General features: G+C 36.2%; 1 protein-coding gene across 1 annotated transcript; it reads left to right on the plus strand.

Moving 5' to 3' along the window:
* Positions 1-1,881: 1,881 nt before the first annotated feature.
* Positions 1,882-21,158, plus strand: LOC116257574 (alpha-mannosidase At3g26720-like). Its single transcript, XM_031634462.1, has 29 exons — positions 1,882-2,566; positions 2,907-2,990; positions 3,218-3,306; positions 3,457-3,631; positions 4,787-4,906; positions 5,075-5,161; positions 5,228-5,299; positions 6,744-6,857; positions 7,850-7,950; positions 8,066-8,159; positions 8,254-8,421; positions 8,510-8,599; positions 10,969-11,028; positions 11,136-11,192; positions 11,885-12,119; positions 12,216-12,346; positions 13,915-13,983; positions 14,125-14,184; positions 14,277-14,348; positions 14,563-14,610; positions 14,738-14,857; positions 15,942-16,007; positions 17,037-17,149; positions 17,244-17,328; positions 19,049-19,159; positions 19,246-19,338; positions 19,671-19,718; positions 20,265-20,333; positions 20,760-21,158. Exons 1-29 carry the CDS (start codon positions 2,354-2,356, stop codon positions 20,952-20,954), a joined length of 3,039 nt encoding a protein of 1,012 aa, XP_031490322.1. The 5' UTR covers positions 1,882-2,353; the 3' UTR covers positions 20,955-21,158.
* The last annotated feature ends 604 nt before the right edge of the window (positions 21,159-21,762 follow it).

Here is a 21,762-nt window from a genome sequence, read left to right on the forward strand (position 1 = left end):
TAAGACAGAAATTCTAAATATTCTAATGATTTTCCGTTCATTAAGATTGTGTTTGCGGATTATTTTATTGTTTTTCAGTTTTACAAATTCCATCAAAACATAAGTTTTCAAACAGGTTAAAAGTTGGTGGTTGCTTGTAAATTGCTTAAAATAAAACTGTAAAAACCACGTCGCCTCGACATGCACACAAATTGGCCTCTTATGTTCAGAGCTCTTGTCTTTTTTTGTTGTACTATCTTGTCCGAATCGCCATTAAAAAGCATAAAGTCTTATCTTCCAAATAGGATATGATTTTTTACAAATTTGATATTCTTCTGTAAACTAATTTCTAGATGGCACAAAAGAAAAACATGAATTCAAGATCAACTCAACCTTATTCGTTTTGCCCCTTCACATAGTTACCCAATCAGAACCCCATAATGAACTGGTTAAGAGAAAAAAAAAAAAAAAAGTGATAGACATTTTTATAATATAATAATTTTTTTTTGTTTTTTTTAACCATTCATCTACTCACATTTTTGATTAAATGGTTGAGTAACTTTGGATAATTAAAGTTTTATATATATATATATATATATATATATATATATATATATATATATATATATATATATTTTGAAATCCTTCGAATATCTTGAATTTGATCTAATCACAACCACTCTATAATACATCAAGCAATATACTTTGAGAAGCCAAAGAATTTCTTCATCCATATCTATGTATGTGCGCATGTGTGTACTTAATAAACTCTTTGCGGACTAACTGAGAGGGCATCCACCCTGCCCCTCTTATGTTGATAACACACAAATCGACCTCCTTAACCCAACATTTACTAGTAAAGCCTCTTGGTTTCATCTTTCACTCTTGAATATAAAGTAAAAAAATATCCTAATTCTTTGTTGTTGTTTTACAAAGTTGAGAGGAAAAAACTCATGCAATTGTGTCCCTACAAAACACTAGGCTTTGAGGGCCAACTATAAAGGACATTTTTCTAGTTTCAGTTTTACTATTGGGGTTTTTCATTTTAGCATAAAGGGCATTTTGGTCGTTTGATTCTTAACATAACATATAAACTATTTGAAATTCCTTTTAATAGGATTGCATTGGAAGTAGCAATGTCCTTGGGAAAACATGTATTTTTTTTGTGTGTTTTTTAATGCTTATTTAGAGGAAACTGTCTTGGGGCGTAAAACTTCTACAGCTATACCCTCATGCTTTAAGGTTTTAGCTCGCTTCAGTGTTAGAAAGACTTATAGTATATCGTTCAACTCGAGTGTCACGTTAAAACCTTGAAAAATAACACTTGTTTGTGACAATGACATGAGATTCGAATCTTGGATCCTTTTAAGTGTGAGCAGCTTTGCCATTTCTTTGTCGAGATATTTCTTTTGTCATGTGCTTTTAGCATGACCCTGCATCCCAAAAACATGACATTCTAGTCCTTAAATCAAACAAATGTTTATACATTTTACTAAATTATAGTAGGAAAGGGAAAAAAAAAAGATATATAGATTGAACAGTAAGAAGGGGATGAAGTAAAATGACTAAAATGCCCATAGTTGGTAAAAAACTAGAAGACTCTCCCGCCGATGAGGGCAAATGTGGAACCCGAGGAAAAACCCTACAAGGTTACCAAAATGCCCCTACAGTAAAATGGAAAGGCTTAGATTTAACCTGATGCGTTCTTACGATTAGAGCAAAATTGTTGTCCTTAACTGAAACATTTCATTTTGAAAGCATGCCGCATAAGCTACCGACAATGGACAATGTTTCCGTAAATTTGAGAGAAATCGGGGGTGTTTCTTGATGATCTTCTATTCCCGTCACCGCAACGGACAAATTTTCCCATTTCCCTCCCTTTTTGCTTGCAGATGACTCAGTTTGTGCGCTGGGCTCTCCTCCGCTCTTTCTCTGACAGGGGGGATCCGTTTGCATTCTCATGGCGTCTTCCTTATCCATCTGTTAGAGAAGATGATGTCAACAGCTGGAAGGTCTTCCTTTCTTACTTTCTTGAAGCGTTGTTGAATTTCATTGTACTCGGAGCTGGTTTCAGTGTCTTTCATCTCAGTTCTACCGTTCGTCTTGGATTTTCGAATCCGTCACTTGTTTTTTCACCATTCCACGTTGATTGGACTTCCGATTACCGGCACTGCGTTTCCGATCGTCAAAAGGTCCCGTTCCGTAGTCGCTGAGCAGGGATCGACAGGAGGATTCTGGTGATTTTCGGTAATTACGGATTTACGGTCTCGTCGAGCTCCCGGTAGCTAGGAGAGTTGGAGGCGTAGGCATTTCGGGGATCTCGTTCCTTTCCGTCCTCTTGTGACAGTCCGGCGTTGCGCCGTGAGTGGGCTAAATGGCGCGGCCTGTAGCTTTAGCGGTGGCGGTAATGGCGATGGTGGTGGCGTCGCTGGCAGCGGGAGCTGAGGGCGGGTACATTGCTTACAATACGACGGCTGGGATCGTGTCCGGGAAGCTCAACGTGCATCTGGTGCCGCACAGCCACGATGACGTCGGGTGGCTAAAGACTATCGATCAGTACTTTGTCGGCACCAACAACTCGATTCAGGTCTCTCTTTCTCTCTCTCTCTCCCTCGTATGTGTCTCTGTTGCTGTGATTTTCTTTAGGATTTAGGAATGTCTTCTTAATATGTTTGATTTAGCGGGAAATTTTGTTTGGGTTCTGAGTGATTTCACGTGGTTGAAATTCGGGTATCAATAAGGTGGCCGTGAGGCCAACCAGTCTCAGTAATTGGTGCTCCCTGAGGCTGATCTGCAATGGTACTTCTCGGAATTTGAATGGGACGTTCGATGTTCTTCTGCTTCTTTTTCTCTCTATATGTCTACTTACTTTCCGATGAAGGCCAATTCAACGATTATGACCTTCTTCTACCCCTGTTTTTTTGCAGGGAGCGTGTGTAGAGAATGTACTGGACTCCGTATTTTTGGCATTGCTAGCGGATAAGAATCGGAAATTTGTCTTTGCAGAACAGGCAATTTTGCTCTCTGGCACTAGAGTTTCCTCTTTCTTTGTGGCGCCTAAAGTGTTTTCCTCATATGCGTGCAGCTGAATAAATGGCTACAACATGCAGATATTTGCAGCTGAATAAATGGCTACAACATGCGGATATTTGTGCCCTGCATCCATCTAGGATGGAAGCTATACCTCCTTTCTTTCTTTTCCTTGCGAGGAACGTAATCTATTTTTTGAATACTGCAGGCGTTTTTCCAGCGTTGGTGGAGGAAGCAGAGCCCTAGGGTGCAGAAGATTACGAAGGTGCTTGTTAGTGCAGGTCGACTTGAATTCATGTAAGAATTGTTCTTTCTTCATAATTTAACTGCAGACCAATTATGAAATAGGCGTCCCCGTTTACTGTGTTCTGGTCGATTTGGATTGTGGATGGTAGAAGCAGTAGATTTAGTTAATTGACTGTTTTCTGTCTTTCTTTTGTTGTCCAGAAATGGCGGTATGTGCATGCATGAGGAAGCAGCTGCTCATTATATTGACATGATCGATCAGACAACTCTCGGCCATCGGTTTATTAAGGAAGAGTTCGGCCAGATACCAAGAGTTGGTTGGCAGATTGACCCATTTGGGCATTCGGCAGTGCAGGCTTACTTGCTTAGTGCAGAGGTGATTATGGTTTTCCCTTTTCCTGGGGTTGCTCGTGTCCCGGAGTTGCTCATGGAATTTCTGTTTTCAATAGCAAAGAACGTGTTGCCTGTATGATGCTTAGTTTGAGTAGATTTTGGAAAAAACAAAGGGCCTTATTATATATATATATATATATATATATATATATATATACTATCAGACCTTCGTATGTCAGATGTGATAAGAATTGTATATGTTCTTAATTTTAAAGAAATCTAATGGTGGGTATTAAGTTGAAAAAAATGAAAAGTCAGGTATATTTTAAAGAGACTGAAGTACCTCTCAATTCAATGCAGAAAGCAAATGAGTTTCCTTAATTGAAATTTGTTACCTTCTTTGAAGGGCATTTTGGTCTTCTGAAAATACAAACAGGTTTTCATTTTTTTCAACTTAAAATCTTCTTAAAATCAATGCCCAAATAATTCCTGTCGAGTATGTAAAACTGCACAATGGTGCCATCTATAATAAAAAAATTGTATTGTCCCGTTTTCTGTTTGTAAACTAGAATTATGATGGAAAAGCATACTTCCCTTATGTGAACTACATTTGCTACCACTCTTTCCGGAATTACTATTTGAATTAGCTTATGGGAAATTGCATAGCCATAGGTACCCATATTAACGTTCTGACTATGCCTAGTGATTTGTGCTTTTTAAGAACTATTTCCGGGTAAATTTTTCTGGATGGTCTGATAAATGACGCCAATTCTGTTACTTGACTACAAATAGCATGTAAACTGTCACGGTTAGTTCCAAGTGGTGGTCTGAGAGTCTCTCGACTGTCATGGTTATCTTCTTGTTTCAATCTCCCTCCTCCCTCCAATCTTTGTCCTAGCTGATATCCCACGCACCACACTTCTAATTGTAACTCTTTCCTGCTTTGATGGAGCAAAGCAATAATGTTTCACTAATTTTTGGAAAAAACTACAGTTACCAAGCATTTTACTCTCCTTCTACTGATTTTTCTTTTCACGAAGAAAAACCACTGACATATGGAGACAGAAAAAAAGAGTCATGTTTTTTGTGACTGGTACATGTGGAATTTTGAAATGCATATTGTAAATGTGCAGAAAAACAAAGGAAGTGATTGTAAATGAGTAGGTTCTTTTGTTCATGCTTCCATGTTCCTTTCCAGGTTGGGTTTGACTCCCTTTTTTTTGCTCGAATCGACTATCAAGATCGACAAAGACGGAGAGATCACAAGAATCTGGAGTTTGTGTGGCAGGGTTCTAAAACCTTCGGGTCATCCTCACAAGTAAGTATATCATGGGGTTTATCTGAACGATATTGGATGGCCTGGACTAAGAACAGGATTTGTTATTTGTTTATTTATTGGTTTATAAGGTGTGCATCTGAGTTCCCAAGCAGCAGTCTTCTCTACGTATTAAGTGAACGTCAGCTTTAACAATCAGTCTTCTTCCAGGTTTTTACTGGTGCATTTCCTGATGGGAATTATGAACCACCGCATCATTTCTACTTTGAAGTGAACGACCACTCTCCAACCGTTCAGGTTTGTATCCATAGTTTGTTGCGCTTATGCAGACGCCCATATTCATGTTTTTTGTTCTATTTCTAGGACGATGTCTCGTTGTTTGATTATAACGTCCACAAGCGGGTCGAGGACTTCGTCAAGGCAGCGATTTCACAGGTAACGTCCACATGCTTCGCAGTTCGATTTTCGTTTTCTTTCCATGTATTATTCCTGTCACTCAGCCCCTGTAATTTGCACTCCTGCCGTAATCTAACGCACTCCTGCCGTAATCTAACGCTTGTGTGGAGTCTACTTTTTCAAGCAATGCTTAGATGGTGACTTTTTCTTCAGTGTTTTTGACTTTTCATATTCGTAATAAAGGTCTATATCCATATGCGATTTCAATTTCTTTTTGCAGTCTATAGTTATGCATGTATAAACTTCAAATAACAAAAAGACATTTTGAGCAGTTGATGTGAATCTTTGACGAATTGGCTTTCTAGCGAGGCCCATGTAATGAACTAACGGATCCAGTAAAATTGGAGATTGCGCAACTAGTAAGTAGTAGTAAAAATTCTGAAAGATTAGCAAAGCTGTCCCGGTTATGAGATATTTGAGTATTGCTTGCTGTTGCATAAACGGAAGAATAAGGTCCTTGATCCGCCACTTTTTAAGTTTGGTCCATTTTCCCCATTCTTGCAAATTCAGTGAAACTCCATTCTTAAACTGACGATAGATTAGAAGAAACCATTAAGGTGTCCGGTAGTGATGAAATAAAGTGAAATGCTTTCCAGGCATAACCATTAACGAGTGTGGCTGTATCCTCTAATGCTTCTGGATTTGCTTTCACATAAACCGCCTGTCTACGTTCCGGATGTAGCTTCTTATCTAAATTTGATTATTCTCAACAGATTTAATTGAACAAACTGTGCCCCTCGCCTTATGGCCTGGTGCTCCGGGTCAGGAACTTTAAATTAATATCAAGAGAAAGGAATGGGTTGTAGGCCTGTTGCCAATCGTTGGGGTTTCTTGTTGCAAGCCTGTAGATGCCAAGCCTACTAAAAATTTTGCATCAGTGAGAATAGTGCAAAGCATGCTCTGGAAGCTACATATTTATAATATATGCTATTCCTTATGCTGTTTATATTGCAGAAAACCAAAAAATATAATCATATCCTTTTTTTTTGAAAGGTAGCAATTAAAATAATCAAAATTACTCTCTTAGGCCACTCATGCAGTACATTTAGAATGATGAAAGAAAAACAAATATCTCTATAACTAGTGATGACCAGCATTTATTTTTTTAATAGTGCACAAAAGTTTGTGAAAACTGGACATGCATGACAAAATTCTAGCAATAATCTTTTAGAAAATTTTGGTTCCAAACCTACTGACTTGCATGTATACAGTTCGTAAGGACGTTAGCACCAATCTGTTTTTCTTGTTCAACAAGTTTTAGAAATAAATAACAGCTAAGGAAATTATTCCTCAGCCCTTGTTTTATGGTGGCACAACCCCCCAGATGCTTGCAGACGACTTATCTGGTCCATAGTTTATTGACATTTGTTTAGACTTTCAACAAAGGGAGTTTAACTTTAGCTGTTGACCTTTACTTTTTCAGGCCAATGTAACTCGCACAAATCATATAATGTGGACTATGGGAACAGATTTCAAGTATCAATATGCAAATACTTGGTTCAAGCAGATGGATAAGCTTATTCATTATGTAAACAAGGTATTTCTTCAACTGATATTCTACTTTACCCATGGAGTGGCTGGTCATACAGGAGGTCAGAGAAATGCATGCTAAAAGGCATGAGAAGCCTTGTCATTGTCTTCTTTTATCTATCATCAACTATTTTGGTGTGGATTGTATCACACTACAGTCGTTTCTGGATGTTTTGGTGGTAGTTGTGCTTTTTGTATATGTTCTTAAATTGTCATACTTGCATAAAGGAGTCAGGTATTCTTACTTATATAAGAAGTATTGTTTCTCAAATAATGTAATGAGCAGTAGGCATTAATAAAAGCTAATTGTTTCGACAATTTAATGTGATAGGCATTGGAGGCACACCTTTGTACTAATATCTGGGTTTTCTGGAGTCACAGTGTCTTCATCAAGAGATCCTGGGTTTGGGTTCAAATCCATTTTTAAGCTGTCTCTGAAAAGAAACCATATTTTCAGAAGAACAACAAAAATTGAAACTCACATATCCTGCATCATCATATTCATGAAAACAATTAGTTTTCAACATGCCATTCAGAAAAAGGGATTTTTAGACAAACAAAATGAGGATTCAACATGTATATAGCTTCATAGTCCTGTAAGCCAACAAAATCACAAAAATGTATAAGTGAATTCATGTTTTGAGCCTCAATCTCAAATAGGATTCCCACTTCCCAACTTCATAAACCTTCATCCTCTTAAGAATTCAAGAGTCACAACTTTTTCAGGGATCTCAATTTTTGAGTTATATGATTTCAAGTATTGATTCCTAAGTGATCCCTGTTACCACTTTATACATCCTTCCAGGTTTGCAAATCCTTAAAAATTTTACTGCTTTCTGTTTCTGATTTACCTGCAACTTTTCAGTCTGATTGCAATTCTGACATATATTTTCTGAATAGCTTATTTAGGAAGTCATTTGCCAGCTTTAATTTTCATGACTTTCAAGTTTCCTGTCTTGGATTTCTCTGCTTGTCAAAATTTAATTACTCTACTGTTAGGATGGACGAGTCAATGCCCTATATTCAACACCATCCATTTATACTGATGCAAAACATGCCGCACGTGAGTTATGGCCACTAAAGACTGATGATTTTTTTCCGTGAGTAAAATCTTCTTTTTGTTAGACTATATTACCCTATCTCTCTGTCTCTCTCTGTATTATATTTTTTTTCTTTAATCTGGTCAATTGATGAAGACTTTTAAAATTTTTTTAGGTATGCAGACCGTGCCAATGCGTATTGGACTGGGTACTTCACTAGCAGGCCAGCCCTCAAGCGCTATGTAAGAGCCATGAGTGGCTATTACTTGGTAAGAATGTTTGTTTGTTTTTAGCTGTCACGCATGCTTTCGCATGAGAACACATACGAGGAAATTGCAGAACGTTGAAAGTTCTCCTTATCAGGCTGCAAGGCAACTTGAATATATTCAAGGAAGAAGCAATTCAGGACCAAATTCAGATTCTTTGGCTGATGCTCTAGCAATCAATCAGCATCATGATGCCATTTCTGGTACCGAAAAACAGCATGTAGCCAATGATTATGCTAAACGTTTAGCAATTGGATACTCAGAGGTACATAGCTTGTCACACTGTTCTACTCACTTTCTATTTTCTCTTTGTTTATTTACTTTTCTGTTTTTTTGGTTACATTGATCTGCAGGCAGAGGAAGTAGTTAATGTGGCATTTGCCTGCATAACAGAGGGAAAGTCAAATACTAGTTGCAAAAATGGGGAGATGAAGTTTGAACAGGTAATAAAGTTCTTAATTTACTAAGTAACTTGTAGATACTATTGCACATATAACAGCTTAAAGTTCCTCCTGACATATTGCTTTACTTTCACATATATTATAACCGGGAAAGGAACTCAGTTGCCCAAAACATGACACTAATTTGGATATGGCCATAAATGCATAAGCTTGATGTAACAAGCTTATGTGAACACACCTTAAATAGAGATTGCAATTTCCACAGGGACATATGTTGACTGTTTTAGCATTCATAGTTTATTGTGCAAGTAGACCACCACGTCCTTGGCTCACTCTAAATAACATGCGTAAATGTTGGACCTCTGGCTCATTTAATTTTAATGAGTCATCACAAAGTATCTTTGAATAATCTCTGTGTCTCTGTGCTTCTTGCCTTAAATTTCAATAACTCATGATAATGTGGTAATGCAAGCTTACTTTTGCACGTTCTATTCTCTCAGACAAGTGACTCTACCTTTTTCTAATCCACTATTTATCTGTAGTATTTGGAACATATTTTAAGATATAAGTTGAAAATTTTATATCAACTCTGAGCTCCTTGAGCACTTTTTGCATCAGGATATCTCTTTCTTTACTTATTTCTAAGTTTAAATTTGATAATAGTGCTCAAATTAATAAGACAATTGACACCAAGTCTTAGAGAAAGGCATAAAGAGTTCATTGGGCTATCCATGCCAAAAAGTCCCATACCAAAGAAAATAATTAAGATGTAAAGTGACAGTAAAGGACATTTGAGAAGTTTCCATTTTGAAGCTGGGCGGCCTAGTTGGGATCAAGCAAATTTTGTCTAGAGCTTTGGCAAAGATAAGGCTATGGAAAGCTAGGATAAGCAGGCTTACCTTATCTAGCATTGACTGGATGTAATCCAAGCCAATAGACTTTATTGATCCTACTCACTTTTAGTTGTTCATATTCCAAATCTGGAAACTTCCAAATTCCACACATTCACTTCTTCCATGTTTCAGTATTGGGCTGATGCTTATATGTCAACCTTAATTTTCTTCCAGTAAGAGGCCAAAGAGATGCTGAAGAACCACTGCCTGTCATAGTTCTCAGTGGCATCCCTTTTTCATTAGAACCAATAAGACCTAAGCTTTTAGTTCCTCTTTCTCCATATTAAAAGTTGATGTTTGGCTACAATAAAGATGACAAATGAAAATATACCTACTGAAAATATTTTGACAAGACAGTTTGGGAAAGAATAAATTTGCTAGCATATATTATTTGCTAGTATTTATTTTCAGATGTACAACAAATGAGAAGAAGCTTTCTGGAATAGGAAGCATATTTATGATAAATTCGTGATGTATATGAGTTATTGTTATACTTCCTGCCAAATCATTGTCTCATTTTTATCACAATAAATTTGTGGTCTATAGGAAGTGTATCTATGTCTATGACTAAAAATGCCTTCTTCTAAAGGTTTTCTCTTTTGTGCACCTGAATGTGCGAACATGGCCAAGGAGTTAAACTTAAACTTGTCGTATAGAAAGTAGACATATAACTGTCAGAGAAAATGTGCATCCAATATGGACCAAAAAAATTGTCTAGTTTGCACTTTGATTGTCAGGTGTTATGTACTCCCTTTTTATGATTAAACTAGTATCTAATTTAAACCTGAATTTTGGGCAGAAGAAGGGCGAATTACCTTTTATTCTCCTCGTGTGATGCCCTTAAAATTTAGTTATACACATTTTTTTTTCTTTCTAATTTTTGGTTCTCTTTAGGGTGGCTCTTGACAAGCCAAAAAGTTTATGTTTGTTGCTGAAAATTTTCGTGTCTGCCTTCTAAAGTAGGTAAATGAGAACTGGATGCTTTAACATTCAATTTCATGATGTAGGGCTGAACTAGAATGAAGCTTATAGCTAGAATGAATTCACTCCAAATGCAAGGAAATTATGAACTGCAATTAATACGGTGCTCAGCAATGCTCCCACTAAATTTTTCGATGTTAATTGTTGAAGTTAAATTTGAAAAAAAAAATGTTGTTAAGCTATACTTGGTATTGGTTGTTGTTCTTCATTTTTAAAGTTTGTTGCTCCTTTCTTTCTTTTATTCCTTTTTTCTGAAAATGACTATTTTTTTCTCAGTTTTTACTAAATCACTTCACAGATATTTTGAAAAAAGTTCATTAGAAATGGTTTTTGATGTGCCTGTGTTAGAATTTCTTTTTCATGTATCCATAAGTTCAATTTGTTGTTCATGTAAAGCATGGAGTAACAATAGGCTAATTAGTATATTATTTTGGACTACCGTTCCCTGCTTGCTACATGAACTGGATGATTATAAGTAGACACTTTTTTTTGAACTAATATACATGTTCCATTGTCATCTATTCTATCCTTTGGCAGTGCCCACACTTGAACATAAGTTACTGTCCCCCATCAGAACGCAATCTGAAAAAGAAACTGGTGAGGCCCTGGTCAGCTGTTTCTTGGAAGCACCATACTGAAGAAAAAACATCATTTTTTTGCTTCTCTTGTTTCAAATTACTAACATCTTTTCTTGTTTGATATAGGTTGTAGTTGCTTATAATTCACTTGGATGGAAGAGAGTGGACGTAGTTCAGATCCCTGTTAAGTATCCTTAATCACATTCTCTATCAAACAACATCATTTGTTACAAACAATTTTTTGGCTGGTGTAGGCTACCTGCTTCTTTCATAGTTTGTGGGCTGTAAGCAAGTAGTTCAGGATAGATGCTGCATCAAACTCTGTTTGTTTCCTTAATGCCATTCTTAATTTCTTACGGCAACCCAAATTGCCTTGACTGGTTTAGGAACACTTCTTCCTCGAATAAATGCAGTAGAAACATAGAGGGGATCTTTATATACTTTTTCTTCAGGGATTAAGCTTCAAATATTTTTCTGCTTATTCATTCACAATGAACAAAGATGTAGTTCCTTGTACATTATTGTGCACCAATATACTGTTCTTCAGAAAGGGTGCCACACCTGAGTCAACAACTGAGAAAATTTTGTTTGTGGAAAATTTTACAATGTACATAATATGTTTTCTGAAAATTGCTGCAGCTGCACCCACACTCGTGCCCCACACTTGTGTGACATAGGCTACCTTACTGGAATTCATCTTCCAACTTGATATGAGAACGTGCTTATCTCTGAGTACTTGAATCCATCTACCACATAATCTTACACAACTATTTTGGTTAAATTTCCTTGACAAACTTACAGAGTGTGTGCTTGCTTGATGACTTCTTTCTTCTGTATAGGCTAAACAGCTGATCCATGTGATTTTTTTTTTTCAGATTAGCAGTGAATCAGTAATTGTTCGAGATTCTGATGGAATGGCAATCAAATCACAAATTTGGCCTCTATCAAATGCCTCTGTTGGCATGAGAAACTTTCATGTCAGGGCATACACTGGTTTATCCCCGAGCAATGCACCAAGATTTTGGCTTGCATTTGCAGTAGCTGTGCCACCATTGGGTTTCAGCACTTACACCATAGAAGATGCAAGAGGGAAGTCATTTGAGCAAGAAGGTGTGTATGCCCTGTTTTTGCACCATGAAAATGATTGTTCAAAACTTCAAATTATCATTTGCTTGCTTGAGATGATTTTCCATTTCATTCATGCAGAGAAAATATCAACCTTGTCAACAGTATCTCCTCATCAAGGTACAGATAATATTGAAGTTGGACAAGGGAATTTGAAGTTGATTTATTCAGCAGATGGAAAGCTTTCTCGACTGTTGAACAAGAAGAGTTTGGTGTGTTATACTTTCTGTTGTTCCTAATAACTGTTGTTTTTTCTAATTTGGAGTAAATCACTTGTGTACTTGTCTTATGCTCATGATAACTCATTTCCTTTTAGAGTTGGTATATGCAATATCAGCTTCCAACAATTCTTTCTTTATCACCGTGCAATTACACTTCGTAAATTTTTTGTCACTTTGGGTTTGTATATCACCTGGAGATGCTTAGGTTATGAGTGTGATAGTTTTCAGTCTTCCTTCCACTCATATATCTCTTATGAGTTTGTGCATTGAGATGCTGTTAAAGGTTTATTTCTTTTCTGCTTATACTTTATGATTTCTTTTCTACTTTGTCTGGCAGAAATTGTTATTTTATCCAGTGTTATGCATAACATAGCATATCATACCATCATTAATTTATGTAACATAACTATTAAGAAAAATGTATTACACCCCTGATCTAATTTGAGGGATCTAGCTACACTGCATTTGGTATAACTTATGATATGCCCCTATATCTTGCATTATGGTACAATACTAAGCAGATCTTATGTTACATCTTCAAATTACAAAAAGCACCAACAAAAAGTTTTTTTTTTCTTTGTGGAAGTTAAATGAATTTTTTTAATTCTGAATTTCAAGTTTGTCATAGAGGAGATTCATACATTTACTGTAAAAGAAAAAAGAAATTAGAATTCATTTCATGCAACAAAATTAGAGCTTGCATGGTTCTTCAATCTTCATATAAGAGCCTATGTCTATCCGCCAAACTAAAACATGTCAAATTTTGTGACCGTTAAGTTGTTTCAAGACTCCTAAGAGTAGGTTATACACAACAGAACTTGTTTAGTTGACCCTCATTTAAGTATTCAGAGCAATTTAAGTGGTCAATTTTAAATTGCTACTACTTCTAATGAAAACATGCATGTCATAAGTAGCATATATTTGTTATTTCGCTATGCCATTATGCTTATGAAATTCATGTTTTTCATAATGAGTTCTTTCTTTCCTTTTTTTTTTTTATTTTCGTGTAGTTATATCATCACTATTTTTTTTTGTGATTTTGTCATATTAGAAACTAAATTTGCTATCTTTTAGATTATGTTATGTTAGATTTCTGTGTAATTTTGGGCCTGACTGATATGGTCATTTTACGCATTTTACAACATTGATCTTGTCTGTTATGGGAGCTAAGGGTGATCTTTGCACTTTTTTTGTTCTAACTGTTCTCTGTAACATGTTGTACATATTGAGTTCAATCACATTTTACTTATATATATATATATATATATATATATATATATATATATATATATAGATATATATATATATATATATATATATATATATATATATAAGTATGTATGTTTGCTAGTACCAAGCTAGATGTTTTAGCTATTTATTTTCTTTTCAATTTGAAAATGAACTGGTTTCAGCTTTTTTCATGTGTTTGCTTGTGAGGTTTGTGCAACTTATGGTAAAAGATATTGATTGGCTCTGCATCTGAATATGTTTGGAACTTGAGCTTGCAAATATATGCATAAAACAGTTTCGTTTGCTTACTTTAGTTTCCTGCCTGCAAGGTGGATGTGTCAGTGAAACAATCATATATTTCATATGCGGGGTTTGCTGGAACTGACAGAGATCCACAGGTAATTGACATGCCGAAGAATAGAATCTTTATGATACTCAATGCTCAGAATCTCTTGGAATAATGTCTCCGTACCTTTTTTTTTTTTTTCCTCCTCATACTGCTGCTTTGCTGATCTGTCATTTTATATCTGTTATCGAAGGCCTCTGGTGCATATGTATTTCGACCAAATGGCACAATCTCAGCAAGTTCTGCAGGACAGGTTCTTTACACTTTCATGAGAATTTGATGCAACATTCGCCGGTTGGTTCATTTCGTTGACTTTCAATGGTCAAATTTGCTCTACAATTTCAGATACCAGTGACCATAATTCGTGGACCCATATTAGAGGAAGTGCATCAAGAATTTAGTCCTTGGATATATCAGGTACTTCCATGGTCCACATGAACATAAACATTTTTCATTAATCATTCAAATTTAATTTCTTCAATATGCTAGACATCCAAATATTTTTTTTTTCTATCTGTTGGATTGGTTGTCTTCAGATTTTTATTGCTGACTATATTATGGTTTCAAATTTTAGTTCCACTAACTAAATAGGACTCTTATTCATGCTTATGATCGAATTGACACCACACAGATAACTAGGATATTCAAGGAAAAGGAGCATGCTGAGGTTGAGTTCTTTGTAAGTCTACTCTTTTAAATACCCAAAGTACCACTTATAGGAATACATTCCTTTTTTACCTGAATATAGCTATGTTCCTTTTGAGTTTGTGATTTCATAGTTGTACCATTTTGCTACCTTGATGCAGATTGGTCCCATACCTGTGGATGATGGAATCGGCAAAGAAGTTGTTACCCAGATTGCCACTAGTATGATGACTGACAAGACATTCTACACAGACTCTAATGGGCGGGATTTCCTCAAAAGGGTTTGATTTTACTAGTCTTCTGTTTCAGCCATACTGATCTTTCTTCTTGCATTCATAATCAAGTGGGATGAAAATAACATATTGAGGACATCTAAAAGAGAGATCTATTTTTCTTCATTGTCGAAGCAAACTACCGATATATGTTGCTACCACTGAAAGCATGGGGTGAAGATGTTTTGGGTAGGAAATGTGCAAACAACATATCAAATGCAACTTAATTGGAAGCCATTTCAGTGGCAGATTTTTAGTGGGTGAGTTCAACGGTTAACAGGGATGTCTTAAGTCTCAATTTGCTGCCACAGTATAGCAGTTTAAATAGGTAGAAAGCAAAGCTGGTCCAACATTGCGTGCCTCCCTAATCAAATGTAGAAGTATCCAATGCATTTCATCTCATTATCTTGACCTATAACTATGTCCCTGTTATATTTTGGCGTTGTTCTCTGTGATACACAGATGGTTCATTTTGATAGCCAGTTGGTTGTTAAAATTCGTTCACGCACAATATTTAAACTACTTTTTTTGTCTTTAGGCATGTCTGTCAAGAAAGCTGCAACGTCTACAACCGATGATCATGACAACTTTTCTTCTGCCAGTGTTTCTTTCTTGATATTTATATTTGTATTTCTATCATTTTGTAGATTTCAACATGTTTCAATTTGTGAATTTCTATCTTTACATGTTTTCACTGTATTGAAATCAAACAGCTGGCAGTTAATCTTGGAGAGCATGTGTAGATGTTGAGACATCATGACTCGAAATGGAAATACCATATCAATGATGAACACTTAATTCTTAAAACATTACTAGAATCAGCATAATAGCATGTATTGTACTGAGGCACTTCTTCGGGATTCAGTAGCATAGCCACAGTTCTGAGATTCAAGCCATACTGCTACTGACCCGCACATACAAATAGATGACTATTTTGGTGCCTACGTCATCCTTGACATAAAACTTGTTAAGTTGCTTAGGCACTTTGAATAAATAGGTACCAAAGGTGCTTGATGTTAGTAACTACATTGCTCCTCTACATTTGCAGCATTGCCTATGTAATTAATTACACGAATATTCATGTTATGTGCAGATTCGGGACTTTAGAGCAGACTGGGAGCTGGAGGTGACCCAACCAATAGCAGGAAACTACTATCCAGTAAGTTTTATCAAGATTACTATTTCCTGTAAAAGCTTTTGGTAGGATGTCAATGAGCTTGTTTTTCCCATGAATTTGTTCTCGTGCAACTTGTCCAAAGAGCTTGTGTTTTCACATTCTTTCTTTATTAAATATTGTGACATAAACATCCATGGCTCATGAATTTCTTTGCTTGGTTATTTGGTTGGTCCTTTCTACCAAATTCCAGAAAAGGAGATTCTATAGTTGTGCACTGTTATATAATGAGTAGTCGATGAGGACGACTGGATATATGCTTTGCAGCAGAAACTTCCTGGATATTATAAGTTTTGGACTTTCTGAAAAATGCAATCCTGCTTGGGGACAAGCCTCCTCTCATTTCATAACTAAGTTGGCAAATGAAATAGTGGTAGAATGGGGAAGAAAAAAAATGCTGGTGTTAAAATGTATGTATTCTTTATATTTATGTAAATACAATTATCTTATCCATGTATGCATATATAAATGATATACATATATATATATACTTGATATAAATGTATTCTGTATACTGATTTTCTTAATGTAGTTCTCCATTTTCTTCTCATTTTTACTTTGACTTCTTTTCTATTTTTCTGAGCTGGTCAAAGTTGATCTTTGACCAGCTGAGCTAACTGTTCGACCAGCTCCTTGTTACTAGCCAGTGGCTAGCTCGGCCAGCCCTCTTGTATATAAATATGGATGACTTCCATTCTAGCATTTGTACATGTATATACCTAGTATATGTATGTATACATATTAGAATAATATATATTCTTTATAGGTTAAGTATGCATTTTTATATTTATTTTTTCTTTACTGTATTTATTTCTGCATTATTTTGGAGCTTTAGTCTTGGTCATTTGGGTCATTCCCAATGGCTGGCTCAGCCCTTGGCTGCTCATATAGAACGGGTTCACCTTGTTGTTGCTCCAATGCTTTTATAAGATTCTTAATGAGAAGTCATAAAAATCATGTGTTTTTGTACCAAAACTGTTTCTTTATCCTTATTCTTTTTTCTGTCTCTTCCAGTTGAATCTTGGGATGTATGTGATGGATGACAGCCTTGAAATGTCAGTATTAGTTGATCGAGCAATAGGAGGATCAAGTGTAGTTGATGGAGAAATAGAATTGATGCTTCACAGGTGGCCTTTTCTGTGTTATGCCATAAAGAAAATTTTTACATGTATTTTCAAGATAGCTTGGTAGCCTAAGCTCTCCGCTCTCATGGTGATGTAGGAGGTTGCTTCATGATGACTCACGGGGTGTTGGAGAGCCACTAAATGAAACGGTTTGTGTCCTTGAAGAATGCAAAGGATTAGTGGTATGTGTAAACCATGCTGTCTCTCTCTCTCTTTCTCTCATATGTGTTCTTTGGTTGTCATCTATGATTCTATATTACTAAAGAAAGAGACTGGATTTGAACTACTGCAGCTGCTATATGATGCAATTTCAGTGGCAAAAAGTTTCTTGCCTATGTTGCCATGCCTGATTGGAAGTTTTGCCCTTTTTATGTTTATTTTACAAAATCCAAAAGGCATCAACACTTACAAATCTAACAACTTATTTTCCAGTTAAGGATTGAAAACCCAAAATTGGTTTTCAAGACCTTCACACATTTTTTTATAAAGACATACAAAGATTAGTCCTGGTCGTACTTCACTATTTTCCAATTTATGAAATGAATCTATACTGCCTTTACAAATATTTCACCATGCATGCAAATCTTTTGACTCCCCTAGCAGATTCTACGTGCTATACTTTGATGTTGATGCTGCAGACAATTTGCATGGATTTTCTTTAAAGAAACATTTGCTATAAAATTTTTGTAAGTATTATTTGTTACATATATGTTACTTTAAAGATAATTTAGAAGACAAAATGTAGCCAACTTCAGATTTTCTTAGTCAAATTATTTAAGAACACAACAATCACCTTGTTCAGAATCTACCAAGATCCAGTTACTTGCAGCTATGTCCTGTCCATGTTGCTTTTGTTAGGTTCAGAGAATTTTGTACACAATAGAAAATGGCTGAGATTCAAGTAGTAAACAATCATTAACATGCTGAACATTTTTTTCCCCCTTAATCATCTTCTGGAAGTAATCAAGTTTAGCATCTTGAGTTGGATCCTATATGGTCGGAGACTCAGAATGATAACACAGTTACGAATCAGTCAAGCCCCTGAAAGGATTAGTCTGGAAAGTAGTCTAAGTCAGTTCAATGACTCAATCAGTTTCCCAAAAGAAAATCGATAAATGTAGAAACGTAATACTTAAACTATCAAAAGCAATAAAAAAAATGGTATCACTATACATCAAGCAACATACATACTTCTCCCACTACATATAACATTGCACAACGATGACATAAATAATTCAATGCTACTTAAGAGTTTGTATATAAAATCACTAGTCTAGTAGTAAAGAGGGAACCAATCTCTCCAACATTTCCTGACAAGAGAAGAAGAAGAAGAAGAAGAAGAAGAACCGCTGACACCATAGAAGGTAGGCAACATGGCGCTGACTCAGCAGATAGGAAGAGAAAGGGAAAAAAACATGAAAAATAATAATAAAAAAAAGTAAGAAAGAAGAATATATATTTTTTAAAATTAACTTGTGGATAACCCTGAATTTTTACTTAAATTTTCTGTTTCCACTTTTGTCCCGAGTTGCTGTCAGCATCCAGTTTGTATCCTCTCGGAATGCCTTAAAAGAATCTGGTTGTTACCTTTGTCTTATTGCAATAGGCCATTCGCATTTTAATCAACAAATAGTTTGTCTTGAGTCCTTTTAGATGGAAGAAGAACCTTCGGTTTATAATTCAAGCTTCAGTAGTTCTTGTTCTTCAGGCTTGTTGACCCATACCTTCCAACTTCAATGTTCCCAAACGTAACAAAGTTTTCTTAGGATGTTTGTAGGGAACTTTGTGATCTTTTCAGTTTCCCATGGTTTTGTTTGGTCTTTTTTCTTGAGCCACATTCTCATGTAATTTCATTTTTATTGCCTGCTTTGATTATTGGAAATTCCACCTGATGTTTCACAGGTTCAAGGAAAATTTTACCTCAACATAAATCAGTTGGGCCATGGGGCCAAGTGGCGTCGTACTACGGGTCAAGAGATATATTCACCAATTCTTTTAGCATTTGCAGAGCAGGTGCAGTTAGCTTTTTGTTTTAAATTTGAATTTTAGTGATGACTGATGTTGAGGTGATACCAGTAGCATCAACGATTTTGTGGCAGGATGGAGATGAACTAAGGATTCCTGTATCCAAATTTTCGGTGACTGATTCATCTTATAGCCTGCCTGATAATGTGGCAATGATCACACTCGAGGTATATGATTTCATTTATTCTTGAATAGCATATTAAATGAAGACTGGACCATAAAAACTTGCAGATGCTGCTTAATTAGCCTACGTGGTTATGGTTCTATTGATCTTCCTTTTCATTTTGAAGTCACAATGTCTTCTCTTATGCTTCAGGCTTCTGGCTCAAAAGGATATCATATACAAAACAACTAAGTGATCCTAAAAATTTAGTCAGTGACCGTATGTGAAATTTTGGAAGCATGGGCTTCCTGTAATGTGGATCCTAAAGCGTACCATCGGACATTTCTTGTATTTAGGTACAGGCATTTGGATTTCTGATTTTCCGTTTGTTTGCAGGAACTCAAAGATGGGAGTGTGCTGCTGCGATTGGCACACCTATACGAGGTATCTTTTTGCCTCTTTTGGTTAGGTTTCATTTAGGCTGCTTGCCTGGAGAATGATTGGGAAAAGGTTTGTCACTCATTGATTAACATGCCTTGCCAGTAACTAGAGAAGTTCACACCGCTTCTTTCATCTGTTGTATTCTGTTTCAGTAATGGTTTTTAAGGGATGGAAATCAAAGTGAAGTATTCCTGTGATGTGTCTTTCCCATTGACTTTTACTCTTGACATATATCTGTTAGCAACCACTGATCAATATATTACTACCTCACTGTTGAAGTGGTACTAGTAGCACCATATGGTTAGGTTGTGAATAAACAATGGGATCACGAGTGGATTTTTCTATCTCAAATTATATATATCATTTATGACTCTTGATTAGTTGGTCTGGTAATTCCATATTGTCATTTTACCGTTCTGAGTTTACTAAGACTTCCAATAATTTCTGAGATCCTTTAACTGACTATTGTTTCCTGCAGTCATGCTTTGCACAATCTTTCTACATCTGCACGTTTCTTGGCTTCTGAATTTTTCTGGTGTTATATTCCAGTTGAGCGAAGACAAGGATCTTTCTATGATGGCATCGGTTGACTTGCGAAAGCTCTTCAGTAATAAGAAGGTAAAAGCTTTGGCTTCAATTGGACTTGAAGCCCAATATTGTGATTGCATTTTTCAAGCGACCCTCAGTATCTGTTTAGGAAATTAGCATATAGCACTTAAATTGCTGTGATTAACAAAGACCATTTTTACCTTTTACTTGACAAATCCAGATTGGTCTTTTGATGTGAATCCATGTAAAAGCATTAATTGCAGAAAAACACAGTACTTAATCGGTCAAAGCATCTCAATCTTCAGTACGGTATTATTAGTCTATGAGTATCAAGTATAGTTTTGTTGACCTTTCACATTTGTTCCACATTTTATGACATTTGCTTGAGTCTTTTTCTTCTGTAAAATTGTAAGTGAATGCACAGGAAACAGAGGTCATAGAGATGGTGCTCTCTCTCTCTTTCTCTCTCACAACGGAATTTTCATGCATTTACAGATCAGCAAAATTTCAGAACTGAGCTTATCTGCCAATCAAGAGAGAGAAGCCATGGAGAGGAAGAGACTGGTGTGGAACGTAGAGGGCTCGCACAATGCTGAGGCTGTGGTGAGAGGAGGACCTGTGGACCCAATCAAGTTGGTGGTGGAGTTGGGTCCCATGGAGATCCGCACCTTCATCCTGGTGTTCAATTGAGAACTCACTATGCTTATGCCGTTTCCCCGCGCTCAAGAAACGTGATAAACTTCTCGTTCTGCATGCCTTCACCCAATGCCCTATGCGTTTCGCTAGTAATCTAGGCAGCAATAAATTATCAGCAGCTTCTTTTGTTCTTTTCTATTCAGTTTCTGAATTTCAACTCTCATTTCATGCAATACAATCTTTACTAATCTTTCTCAATCTTCATGCTTTATTAATAAGTTTCCTTTCAATTGAACGCTTGTCATTCAAGATACCATGTGTGTCCACAGGAGTATGGTCGAGGACCGGTAAAATTATGGTGGGTGCTATTTCTCTGGACTACAAACAACGGTGCGCGATGCTTAGTTGATGGGTATCTCGTTCTCCACCCAAATCCCAAAATCACCATAGGATAAAAGTAAAGAGGACAAAATTTATGTTTTTTAGTGTATCTTCCATTCAGCATACCCATTCCATGTGTACATCAAGGATGATTTTGGTGGTACTTCTATATTTTCGATCCAGTGACATCCCTGCCCATATGTGTTACTTATTGATATGGTTCTGGAAAAGGTTGACCCGACGCTAGATCCAAACAAAATGAGGTTTAGTTTCAGTTAGATTGAATTTGTCTTTAATTCTGATACCAGAGTTTCAAAATTACTGGATCACGTGCCACTGGATCCGATCAAAATAACTAAAAATGCTGAAACTCGTTCAAAATCATTGTCGAGATATGGATCCGTTCATCATCCCCAACGAGCATCCAGCTAGCTTCAACCCATCTGACCCGGATCAAGATTTCTAGTCCGGATCCAATAAT

The sequence above is a fragment of the Nymphaea colorata genome, chromosome 7 (genome assembly GCF_008831285.2).
Source record: "Nymphaea colorata isolate Beijing-Zhang1983 chromosome 7, ASM883128v2, whole genome shotgun sequence".
Taxonomy (NCBI): Eukaryota; Viridiplantae; Streptophyta; class Magnoliopsida; order Nymphaeales; family Nymphaeaceae; genus Nymphaea; species Nymphaea colorata.